The 13502-nt window shown below is 40.2% G+C and overlaps 1 protein-coding gene across 2 annotated transcripts in view; it reads left to right on the plus strand.

The window, feature by feature from the left end:
• Positions 1-13502, plus strand: part of NEBL (nebulette) — a 335915-nt gene that overhangs the window by 169113 nt on the left and 153300 nt on the right. For both annotated transcript variants that reach the window (XM_040645356.1, XM_040645354.1), the window contains exon 4: positions 4050-4157. In XM_040645356.1, coding sequence (XP_040501290.1) covers positions 4050-4157 — 108 coding nt within the window. The remainder of the gene's footprint in view (positions 1-4049; positions 4158-13502) is intronic.

The following is a 13502-nucleotide window of genomic DNA, read 5'->3' on the forward strand; positions in this document are numbered from 1 at the left end:
TTGGGAGGCAATTTGATCATGGGGTCTCTTGTAGAAGAGACTCTAAAGAGCTCCCTGACCCCTGCCACCCTGTGAGGACACAGTGAGAAGATGGCCATCTGTGAGCCAGGGAGCAGGCTCTCACCAGACACTGACTCTGCCTGCCCCTTGATCTTGGACTTCCCTGCCTCCAGAACCATGAGAAATAAATTCCTACTCTTTAGAAGCCACCCAGTGTGTGACGTCTTAGTTACAGAAGCCCAAATGGACAGGCACCATGGCTAGCAATTTCTTTCCAAATCTGATCAAAATTTGTGTTTCTTAGCTTAATGTCCTGGTCTTCCCCTGTCTGCACACCCTCCCCCCCCACCAGACGCTCCTGCCAAATGGAGCCATGTTCCAGTCCCTGCCTATGTGGTTCCTCTCTTACCTCTGGAACTGGGCCTCTCTGCTTTCACCCCTCTCCTTTCTTTCTCTTCTCCCTCCCTTCTTTTTCTTAATCATTTGTTAACCAGCTCCCGTAGGCCAGGTGGCCATGCTAGGTTTTGGGATTAGAAAGATCACTAAGACTTTGCCCTTGTCTCTGAGTTCCATGTGTTCTAGAGCGGGGGGCTGTGACCCCATTGTAAGTGCAGTTCAGGGTGATAACTGCTCTCACAGGCGGGTGTAAAGCTATGGGGCTCCAGACTGGGAGGAGGCCAGTCCAGCTCACAGAGGAGCATCCCTGGCACTGAGCTTTGATGAAAAAATGGATTACGCTCCCCATGGGCTCAGGGTAGGGAGCAAGAGGGAACATCCTGTCAGTGACAGGGAACCCCTAGTAGTCTTACGAGAATACTCTTCATCCAGTTCTTACAGATTTGCACAGCGTGTGGTGTGACTCTTGGCAAAGACAGATTGTTGCCCAGCACCTGCACAGATGGGGTTCAGAATTCATCTGCACCTGTGCGATCACCAGATGACATATCCGAGGTGCTATGGAGGGGTCTGATCATTGGCACAAATCCAACAACAACAAAAAAATCAGTTTCTGTTCTGGAATAGCTTGAGTCAAATTGTAATTGTAAACCAATAGCTAATTCTTACTTTATTTTGCTTTGTTAGCCGTAATCTTTCTTATCATTGTAGAACTGCTCTCTTTAATGTCTTATGACAAATATTCGATGATCCTTTCACATCAATCAAAACTAATATAATGATGGCAATGCTGGGAATTTGCACAGCACCTTATTCTTTTTCAAGTTCTTTCTGGTGTTTTCTCTCATCAGTCTCTACAGATCTGTTAGTTAAGTTACTAGAATCTCTAATTAGAGAGGAGGAAACTGGCTCAGAGAAGCTGAGTTGGCTGGCAAGTGATGGGGATGGGATGAGAATTCTAGGCTCTTGTCCACTAAAGCTGTACTTTTTCCGGGATAGACTCCACTGTTTTTGTAAACTATTAAATCTTGTAGCACAGTAGGAAGAATCAGTGGAGAAATTCTCATGTTCGTATTTACTGGGCACTTTATACGTGGGTAAACATTTTAGGCATGGTGAGAGTCAGCTGAATTAATCAGAACGCTTTGGGTTAGATGAGCTCACTTAACTGATAAACCTGGAGGCTGGCCAAGACTTCCTCGCCATCTCTTGCTTTGCTTGCCACAGTGTTGGCTTCGTCATTATTGGGGGGTGGCCGGATCTCGATCAGCAGCTTCAGTTTCATAGCCTGAACTAGCCAGAGCTGGAGAAAAAGCACCCCCTTCTCAAGGGTTCCTACCGAAGTCTCAGATCCGGGGCTCACGCACATACGCGGGATTATGGTCCAGGATGGGTCAATCTCCGGGCTCAAAGGTGCAGTATTCTCATTGGCAGGATGGGGTCAGGTTGTGAGGGCAAAAGGGACGCACAAAATGGAAGAGAAGATCCTCTTCCCTCTGCCCTCTGATCTTTTTGTATCCACTTGTCTCCCGGAATCATGATCGGCAAGTCATCAGATACAACATTTAAAGTTAGACCTAAATAAAGAGAGAGGATGTAAGTGGGCGGGAGACAAGAGAGGGGGTGACCGTGGCCCCAGCTCCCTGCATGTGGTGAAGGTGTAGCAGGCAGGTGGCGCCTGAGCTGTACTGAGAGTCTGTAGGGCTTGGCTATGGATAATACCATTAAAAAGGATTACGCATCTTCTAAAACTCTGCAGACCGGTTATGGAGACGATTGTCTACGGTTCAAAACTAGTCCCTTAATGAGACAAGCCCAAGTCAGGTGATGCTCGAGTGTCTTGAGGACATGGGACAGACTGTTAAATTGTGATCAACTCAAAACCTAGGGCTCTGGAACTTGACCGGTTTTCTTTTCAGTTCTTGCTTTGGGAATTGCCATTTAAAAAAACAAGAAACCCTTAAACGAATCCCCAGAAGAACATAGGGTTGTGCCTTCCCTAACACTGGTCTTGGATGTGTTAGAACCTGGCTGATGGATTTTTCTTCTCACTTCTTCATGCTTGTTGCTGTTATAGTCTTGTCATCTCTGCTACTTTTTTTATTTTATGACTCTGTGCCCTGTGCTTACGTCAAGTGAAGCTAAATGGCTTTCTTGCTTAGTTGGGCATAAAACCCCAAGAATGTGCTGGTATGAGTATCTTCACTCATGCTGGGGGACTGAGGGGTACAGGGCTAATCTCATTCAGCACATTCTGTGGAAGAAAAACTATGTGGGTTATTTGACCTTTTATTTATGGAAATAATAAGAATAGGGTTTTCATACTTTTATAAATTTAGATGAAAAAATGGAGAGAAAGTGAGATATTCTTAAGCTACCAGTGATGAGAGAATCTAGACCTTTCTATTTGTAGCCATCTGAGAGTTTTGTTTTTTTTTTCTTTCAAGATTTTCTGGTAAGAGGAAATTTTTCAGTAACCCAAGGACAACAATACCTGGGGGAATTGAGTGAGCACAGACATGACTCAACAAAACCAGTCACTCTGTGCTCAACTAAGTGAACTTTCCAAATTTATACAGAAAGTTGCACTTACAGAATCGTATTTTTATTAGCCACCCTAAATGTTAGCTATTAATTTAAGTGCTAATTTGAGCCTGATAATTATGAATGTAAAATGGGGATTATGTGGGTTATCAAAAATGTGTTTCCATATTACTTAATATCTAGGTTTTAAAGCAATAAGAACAACGTGCTGTAGCTTGTCAGTCATTAGCAAGCAGCATATTTAACCGGTGTGACAGTTGTTGTCATTATGCTAATAATAGGAGACGGGGCTCTAGTAAGATTAAGGCATTAGCGATTCCAGTCCCTCGAGGAAACTGTAAAATTGAGCTTCACTGGGTTGTAATTAGAAAAGAACTGTATTTAAATACCGAAAAAAAACCAAAAAAACCTTAGGTACCTCAGCACACAGTGTGCCAGGAGCACGGGCTGGAAGTCTTTTAATCTCTAGGTGTGGCTTATTTTATAAATATTTCCATACGCATTTACATACTTGACATTTGACAGCGTGGCATTGTGTGACCCTATCCATATGCTTTGCCTTACGAAATAGAATGAACCTTTTGTAAGGACAGGGCTAGCTGTTGATGATTTTCTAGATCTTCCTCCTCCACAGTGCAGTGCAGCCTCAGCATGCTGCTTTGTCCCTGGCAGGATGGGCCGGGAGTGGATTCAGCTGTCTTTCCCCACACTTTTTTCTTGAGCAGTAGTACAACTATTGATGGCGGTCATAATAACCATTATGGAAGGCCTTGCTTGCTTGCTCACGGTTAGGAATGTGTCTTAGGACATTTGATCCTATCCTTATGACTTATTAAATATCATGATTTAAATACTGTTGCTGCTATCGCCATTGGACGGAGGAGACCATGGAAGCACAGAGTGGTTAAGTGACTTGCCTAAGGTCACACAGTCAGTGGTCTTGCCGGCTCTACTCGGGCGGCCTCTCCCTCTGCCCTCTGCTGATGGAGTTGTGTCTGGAATTGGACAATTTTAGCTTCTTTGGCCCTGGCCTATCCTGAGTGGGGTTTGTGATTCCTCGGTTTATGTTTCTTTTTCTTTCTTTCTTTTGTTCTCCTCCTTTCTGTTAGGTCAAGTACAAAAGAGATTTTGAAGAAAGCAAAGGGAGGGGCTTCAGCATCGTGACCGACACTCCCGAACTACAGAGGCTCAAGAGGACTCAGGAGCAAATCAGTAACGTAGGTGACTGCTTGTTCGGTGACGCGCCCGCCCTAACTCGTGTGTCTCGGCTGGGAAAATGGGATTGGGACTTGGAGGTGTTCTCGGTGCTACCGTGTGCAAGCAGTGCTCAGCATGCTCCCAGAGCACGCTGCATTCAACTGCTAGGTCCCTTCCCTTTGGTTTCACCACAGTCACCTAGAGCCTAACACTTCCACAGCAATGACTGCATGTCTGAATACATATTTAATTTATTTAATTACAGTGATTTACTGAATCGATTTCCTAAGTAAATCAATTTAATTAAATAAATTAAATGTGTATTTAGACATGCAGTCATTGCTAGTAAAAGAGGTGTTACCGTAATTAAGCATCTTTTTCCATTTTTAATGGTTCTCAGCTTTTGAATTTTTCCAAAATGGGGCTTTTATAAAAAACCTGATAGTTCTTCTTCTTCTTCTTTTTTTTTTCCTTGGCTGGGGGTAATCATATAAAAAGTATAAAAAGTATAAAAAATACACATATAAGGCGAAGCATATTGAGAAATCTTATATTACCTAATTTTGTGTATGTCAGATTTCATACTTTAAACCAGATATTTGTTGAAATGACGCATTACGTCTAATTTCGGAAATAAACATTTACGTATGAAGCTACTTTGGATTTGAAAGCTGTGTCTTAAGTAATATATTTTTCTTGAAAAAGAAAATCGAGAGTAACAGAAGTTCAAAACCTATTAGGAACTGAAAAGTGTTAAATCTGTACTACTTAAAGCTGGATAAATAGCTCGTCTTCAGTTTTGTAATTCATGGCTGTAATTATGTTTCTTTTAAAGTTTTATATGATGTTTGTCAAAATGTAATTTTTTTTCAGAAAAAAAATCAGTTCAATGTTAGGTAGCCAAGAGGACAGATGAATGAAAATCAACAACTGTGTACACGATATAAAAGTATGTGCAAATATGCGCGATTCATGCCACTTTTCATGAGAAGTGTATCTTGTGTGTCCCTCATCACTGAACTTTGTGTATCCTGATGTTATCAATGACGTAGCTTTAATTTCCAGGAAATGTTTAATTAGGGGATGCTTTACAGTCACTGACATTTGGCCATCATCATTGTCCATGACAATCTGGAGGTAGAATTGTAGTTTGTAATTTGAGAAAGAATTTTATTTGTGAAAAGTTCAAAACTGGAATGGTGTGATGTTTAAACAACTTATTTAGGGAGTCAGAGGAGGAAGAGTATAAACACTTCGTTTTGCCATATTCCCTAAGGTTTATTCATTGTTTGCTCTTGAAATGGACATTTTATTTTAGTAAGGGCTTTTTTTTTCCTTTGAAGAGAGAAGGTTGAATTTGAAGGATTCACGTCTTTTGTCCCCTCATTTTTTCTCCTCCATCCGACAACCCACCAATCATGCATTACTCCCCTCATCTTTTTTCCTATTCATTCTTTTTTTTAAATTAAAAGAGCTATTTTTGCTTTTCAAAATGAGAGTTAGAGATATATGCCACCGCAGTTACACAGAGTAACGTTTCTTTCTTTGGATTATTTTTTTGGAGAACTTAAAAAAAACAAAAATAATTCTGCACAAAAAAAGTTACATCATAAATCGTAAACTATCACAGAAATTTATTTCAAAAAGAGCTAAACATTTCTACTTAAGACATCCACGGGACAGCTAACATAAGGATTGCAGTTAATTCAAAGGTAAGCCCTTTAATTTATATTCAAATTAAGTCAGTATTCATATTTAATAAGAAGAACTGATCATTTCACCAACCTTTATCATTAGCAGGAATATACATTTTATTCAATACCAGAAGCTGTTTGCAGATCCATTCTTAATTATGCAAAAAACCCTTATAACACAGGTACGTATAAATCTGTATGTATCGTATACATAGAAATATATACAAAATACCGTTTGGATTAAGTCTATAATTTAGACAACACAGGTTCTTAAAAGCATAAAATTTAGATAACATCTTAAATTTTTTTTTTTTTTTTTTGGCAATTGTCTTATGTTAGTACACATAGCAGGCTTCCAAGTGGTTCTTTTAGCCATGATGAGGTGTATTCATATTTGGATAGCAGTAAAGAATATAGATTTCATAATATTACCATTAGGGATTTACTCTTGAAGAAAGGAAACTGTTAAATATTCTGAGGTTTAGTGAATTTACTATTCATTTATAAGGCTGCAACTTCATGAACTTTTTCCGTGACCTCACAGGGTTTTCCAAATTACTCAAGGATTTTTTTTTTTTTTTCTATAAGAAACTTGGATTAATCTGAAGGGTGGTGGTACTTTGGTTTAGTCCAATTTTCCACATTACTTTCAGATAAACCCAAATACTGAAACATATGGGCCAAATCCAGACAGATATTTTTGACAGTGGCCTGGACTGTGTCTGTTTTGAGAGGAAAGGGGGTGAGAAAATGTCCAGACTGGTCTCCAGAACTTTCCTTCTGGAGGGGCTGGGATGAATAGCTCATTCCGAAAATGATAAGGCCTACGACATTGGAGCTATAAGCTTAACATGGGTTGATGTAGGTGGGTTAAGGAAGTTAGGGTCTTTGCAATCTTTATTTTTCCGTTTGCTTCATTTTCTTATTTGTTTTGACTTTCGCTTACTTGTTTTGCTTGTGTTATCTTTGAATATCATATGACTCTTTCTGAGCTGCCTTTAATCCCTTTTGGACTGAAGAAAGTAAAAGACATAAAACTGTGAATTCAATGACACCGCCTAGGTGTTTTGGGTAATGTGTTGTAGATGAATGGGCATTTTTGATCGCTTGTCTGTGTGAGTGTTTTGAGATGTTCTTGCCACTCTCATACTCATTTGTGCAGGATTTGAAATCATTTGGAAATACCCACTCAGTCTGCATCTGCTCCTGAGATGTGGGATAGAACACAACCACAAATTTGAAATTGTGTGTAATGAAAGGGGTGAGCGTGGGTTTAGCCTTGACTTCTTTCTTTTGGGGTCTTTAATGACAGCATATTGAATCTGGGAGATTTATTAAATGCTGCAATTTAAAATTCTTCTGTTATATTACTCAGTATAGCTGCAGAAAGAATAAGAAAAGAGGCAGGGGTTTAGAATTTACTAAATGGTTGGAAAGAAACAGAACTAGTTTCTAAAAAAAAATTTTTTTTCCCCCACACAATTCCAGAAAATGTCTAATTGTGTCCTCTCACACCCTGCCAAATTCTGGGGCAGAAATTCAGAAATGGCAGAAATGACCAAGCATAGCTTCACCTCTTCTTTGCTTATTGATATTTTAGGGAAATGTTCTTAAAGGACAATGTACAGACATGTATTGAAGGAGACTATGCCTTTGGACATTTTCAAAAACCCTCTTTCCTGTTGTTGTCATTGCTCTAGCTTGTGTGGGTAATTGTAAGGCTGTTTCTAATTCAGGTGGTTACCACCTTCAAGTTTGTAAGCAGTGCATTCAGGGTACCTGCAGCCGGAGAGCAGGGCAGAATCATTGCCAACATCTAAGGGACTCAGTCCAGCCTTGAGAAGATTATTGATGTGTTTCATTCTGCCTGTTTACACACTAACTTAAGCTGCACTTTTAATTAGCTGAGACAGTCTATAGATAAATGGTGAAATAAGATGGTAAAGTCCAACCCCAAGAGACTTTTACAAGCTCTGTGCTGTAGATAAAATCTAGATGTTTATTTTCTAATTTATTTTAGGTAATGGAGAAATATATGGAGGGGGAAATAAAAAACCCAGATGACAAAATCCTGTATTTTACAGACTGACCAAAATAGTAAGTATACCATTATGTGATTTGTCAAGATTTGTGTCTGTCCTTGACTCACAGAGGAAATGTGTGTGTGTGTGTGTGTGTGTGTGTGTGTGTGTGTATGCATGCAGTGGGCCTGTATGTGTTGGCTTCAGTGGGAATCTTTAGAATACCTTTCTTTCTTTATTTTTTATTATTTTTTTAACAGCTTTTTTTTTTTTTTTTTTAGATTTTATTTATTTATTTGACAGAGAGAGACAGAGAGAGAGGGAACACAGCAAGGGAAATGGGAGAGGGAGAAGCAGGCTTCCCACCGAGCAGGGAGCCTGATGTGGGGCTCGATCCCAGGACCCTGGGATCAGGCCCTGAGCCAAAGGCAGACGCTTAATGGCTGAGCCACCCAAGCACCCCAGAACCTCCTTTCTTTAGATCACTGGCCCACAGACAACACAGACAATAGTATTTACACCTGATCTATATTCTTTCTCTTACTCTGTCAGTGTCTATAATTTTGGTTATCTTTCCTATTTCCCAAATACCCTTTTTTCACTACCATTTTCAATTTAGCGTATACATTCATAAGACGCTTAACTTGCTTCACAAGAAAATCTAAGATAGAAGCCTTTTTAAAAAAACATTATAGAGAAAAGAATCTCTCTGTAATTTGATATTGAAATGTAATTACTTTTTGTTTTTTTGATACAGCTACATAATTTTTCATTGACTCCTTAGAATGTAAAATAAATTATGTGTCCATTAATAAGCTCACATGGATACTGATGATTCAGTTCCTTGAGATTTTTGTGAGTTAGCTTCAAAAATATTAGATTATTGGAGGTAAACATGGCCTAATAATTGAATAGCAGTGTCTATGGGCTATTAAAAGATTTGATTCAAAGTTAGGTTGAGTGTAAAGGTGAATATGAGGGTAGGGATGATTATCTAGGGATCTGGTCTCTGTTTGTAATTTAAATAAATCATTTTGACAGAGACTGACTGTGGCCATGTTCAGGCTGCTGACGGTGTGAAATTGAGTTGTATGGTGGACATAAGACAAGCAGTCAAGAGAAATCCCCAAAGGCAAAATTTGTTATGTAATTGGGTCAACTCATGCATGAGAAATGCATGCTAATTGTAAACTGGTGGCGAAATTATAGTATATGAGGCAATTAGGTCTTATATGAACCCAAACAACTGATACGGAAGGATTTCTCGTTCTTTTTACATTCAGCGAACATAAAAAGCTTTCGTTAAAAGGTGAGGGAGGTAAAAATGAGAAAGACGTTCAGTGTTGACATAGAGTATTTGTTAATTTTGTTCCTTATACAAGAAGCATAACTGTTTTATAAACAATGCGAAATTTATATGAAAGCTTCTGATTTTGAGTAGTCAAGTCTAGCATACCAAGTACTTGGGAAGGAGAATAGTATGGTATTTATTTATTTCTTTTTAGATTTTAGTTTTTTAAAATTTATTCATGAGAGACAGAGAGAGAAAGAGAGGCAGAGGCAGAGTCCCTGCAGAACAGGGAGCCCGATGTCGGACTCAATCCGAAGACCCTGGGATCACAACCTGAGCCAAAGGCAGTTGCTTAACCCACTGAGCCACCCAGGCACCCTAGTATGGTATCTTTGATATGACTCACGACAGGGTTGATTAACGTAGGTGAAATAACAGATAGTTATTAGGTCAGTGGTTTAGATTTAAGCCCTTGAAGGCTAGCATTTTCACAGAGTGTGAATTTATATGTCACTTTAATCGACTGTACCTTATCTCCAACTTAACTACTAACTCCGGTGTTTTCCTGAGTCATAGTGGGTTGGTAGCATTATCTTTAAGGCAAAGATCAAATATGTCAAAGAAAGTGATAGGACAATAACACGTATTTTCTTATAATACCTAACACATGTATGAATGCTTATTTGTTTCAAAACACTTTGACATACCCAGTCTAATTAGATCCTCTGAACAACCTCTCCTCAGGGAAAGTATAAGGAATACTTAGACTTTCATGAGAACAACGTACGGAAAATCACCCCTTGGTCCTTTCTCAGGTCCAAATCCGTGGTTCCCCTGACACCTGGTTCTGCTTTATTTTTCCACCTAGGGCAGAACTTCAAAGGTTGATCTCTTCTTTTTATCCTCCGATTTGTAGCCACAGTCGCTTAGAGAAACAAATACGGCCCAGACCAGTAATTTCTTGTGCCTGGCAAGTATAAGAGTTGGGGCTGTATAATGGCATTGTCTCAAGGGGAGGTGGGAAGGGCCCCCCTAATAAAAGAATTAACACACATGACTTTTTTTTTTTTCTTGGAAACAGAGATTAAGGATCCAGCACCTCATTTCTGAAGATTCCTGTTTGTGAAATCCCTTTCCCCCATGACCTTCTTTTCACTTTCCCTGTGTTTAGGCCCTTTCTCCTGCCTGAGTAGGACCTCCTGAAGGGCCTTCTCTCCTTCCAGGCTCCTTCTGCTGCTTTTCCATTGTATCTTAAACACTGTCACCAGATGAGTCTTTCTAAAATATCTCTTTCATCAAGACCCTAATTATGATTCACTAGGAACTTCCCTCGGAGTACCACTCTGCATAGGACCAAGTCTCATCTCCAAAGCTCCTTCATTCTGACTCTAAGGACCCTTCATGATCTGCTCCTGAATTATTTTTCACCTAATGTTTGGCTGTCCGTCAACACTGTTCCTCTATTTCTTTTACGCCTGACCAGCTTACTCTGTTCTGGGCTTTTACATGAGTCAGTCGTCTTGTTTGGAACAATTTCCCAGTGTCTGTAAATGACCCTGGGCCCACACTCAGACCCCAGCTACAGAGATCTTTCTCATCCCTGAACCACGGGAGTTCTTTTTCAATGGCACCCTTAGCTGTCCTGCTCATTTCACACGTCACGTTCCACAGTTCGGTTTTCACGGGCATTTCACTTGCAATGTGTTTTGCCTCTTTAGCTTCATGAAGATGAAGATCATCCACATCTTTTTCAATTTATTTTTTGCATCCCTACGAATGCATATCATGACGCTTTGTACTTTCCCTTTCTTGTCACATCCTGAATTTAGGCCTCTCTGTCCCTTGCGTGGGTTATGGGAATGTCTTTAGACTGTTCTTGCCTGCCACAGTATTGCCTCTTTTCCCTCCTGAGCTGTTCATGTGGTTTCTTGCAAGTTCCTAAAATGCACGTAGGATCATGTCACTCCCTTCCTTAAAATCTGTCAATGGCTCCTTATTGCTTTGGGGACAAAATGTGAAACGTTTAGCATGGGAAATGAGACTGTCCCTGGTTTATTACCAGCTGAGATCTCCAGCCTGGGTGTTCCTCTTGGACCCTGGGCCCTGTGCCCTTCATGCTTCCACCTGGAAGGCTGTTGGTACCCTTTCCCCATCCATCCTATGCCCAGATGCTGCCTCCTCTCCCTGGCCTTGCTCTTCCTCTTGCTGCCCTGGGAGTCTGTGTTATGAGCTATCTTCCTGCTAGACTGAACTCTATGAAGATTCAGGCTGTCTTTTTCTCTGTAGCCCCAGCGCCTGCCCCAGAGCAAAATCTGATCAATGGATGAATTAACTTCTTGGGCCAACATATCTTCTTCCCTGGGCTTTTCACTGTGCCCAAGGCTGCCAGCTCTGGGATGTTCCAATAAACTCTTCCAATAGACACACCCATTTTGATACCTGCTAGCCTTGTGTGTGTTTCATCGTATAATGGAGATTATTACAAGGAGTTCTAATATTTCTAGAATTATTTTAATCAAAACATCTCTTTTGGATCTGCATAGTACACATTGATTTTCTTCCCTAAAATTCCCAGTTCTTTCCTTCATTCCATCATTCTGTAGCACAGTGCAGTTGCCTAACAAATACTTGTTCAGTAAATGACTGAATTCTTTTAAAAAGGTATTATTTCCTCAAGTTTTTTTCTTTTTCTTTTTCTTTTTCTTTTTCTTTTTCTTTTTCTTTTTCTTTTTCTTTTTCTTTTTCTTTTTCTTTTTTTCAGGAGAGTCTGCCTTACCATCCACTTCTCAGTCTAGGCAAATACAATATTTCCTAGGATATACACCACAGTCAGGTAGGGAACGAGCACATTCTTTCAACACAAAATTGCTAATGCCTAGAATAGTGCTTGACAGAGAGCAGGTGCTAAATAAACATATCTTGTGTAGGGACACCTGGGTGGCTCAGTCGGTTGAATATCTGACTCCTAATTTCGGTTCAGGTCATGATCTCAGGTTCGTGAGACTGAGGCCCCTGTCCAGCTCTGCACTGGGCGTGGAGCCTGCTTACAATTCTCTCCCTCTCTCTTTGCCCCTCCCCCTGCTTTTTGCACTCTCATTTCCTTTCTAAAATAAATAAATCTTTAAAAAATGTATGTTGAGCACGTGAATGAAGCAGTAGCATTTAAGATATTGGCTAATTTGCACACTCTTTCTCTTGAAGCCTCTGTTTGCAGGGCGGTTCTTAGCTTTTAAAGTTGCTTCGAATTTGTCATTTGTTTTGTGTCACTTCATAAACACCTGTTCTTCACTTTTCCCACTTTTACGTAAATATTCAGTGATTTCTGTAGTTTCATCAAAAGTTTATGGCAGTATTCTCTCAATAAAGCAGGAATATTGGCTTTCTAATGTGACATGTGACAATTTCACTGTATTAGAAATCCAAGGACTGCCCCTGTTTCAAAATGTCGTAGTTGGGGAATTCTTTTGGTGTCGAAGTACCTGAAAAATATGGGGCTTGCGTTAGTCTGCTCAGGTCGCCATAACAAAATACTACAGGCTGTGGGACTTCAACCACAGAAATTTATTTTCTCACAGTTCCAGAGGCTGTGATCTAAGCTCAAGATCCAGGAGGGTTGATTTCTGGTGACAGCTCTCTTCTTGGCTTGCAGAGCACTTTCTTGCTATGTCCTCCAAGTATGTGCATGAGAGAAAGAGATCTCTGGTTTCTCTTCCTCTTCTTGTAAGGACCCCAGTTGAATTGGATCAGGGCCCCAGCCTTTCACCTTGTTTAGCCTTAATTACCTTCTTATGGGCCCCATCTCCAAATACAGTCACACTAGGGCTTAGGGCTTCAAGACATGTGTTTTGGGGGGACACAATTCAGTCCAGAACAGGACTTAAATGAGAAATGATCTGCATACTTCATAGGTAACTTTGAGATAATTAAGTAACAAACATCTTGTAATTGTAAGCTACTATCATCAGCCAGTTTCTTCAGTGGAGATAGATTACACCACCTGTGGCCATTCCAGGAAAACTGCTATATCCAGTTTTTAGATTTTTTCCTATTTTCAAACTGAACAATTTTAACAACAGCAACAGCAACAAAAATGTTCCTTCAAGGTCCTATTTCTAGTCCTTAATTGGCCCTTGTGAGCCTCTTTTTATTTGTGGTCTCGAGCCATGGTCATTTATAGAAACAAAGATAGTGTACGGTAGTAATTATGTTTTTAAGTTTTCCAGGTCTCGGTGGAATTATGGAGCTCGGAATATAGGTTTCACATGTCCTGTGCTGGCACTTTGGCCTGGCCAGACATGAGGGAAAAGGAGGGCAGAGGTGTGACAATAGAAAAGAAATATTCCTACGCCACTGGGAAAG

The sequence above is a fragment of the Ursus maritimus genome, unplaced genomic scaffold (genome assembly GCF_017311325.1).
Source record: "Ursus maritimus isolate PB19 unplaced genomic scaffold, ASM1731132v1 scaffold_31, whole genome shotgun sequence".
Classification (NCBI taxonomy): domain Eukaryota; kingdom Metazoa; phylum Chordata; class Mammalia; order Carnivora; family Ursidae; genus Ursus; species Ursus maritimus.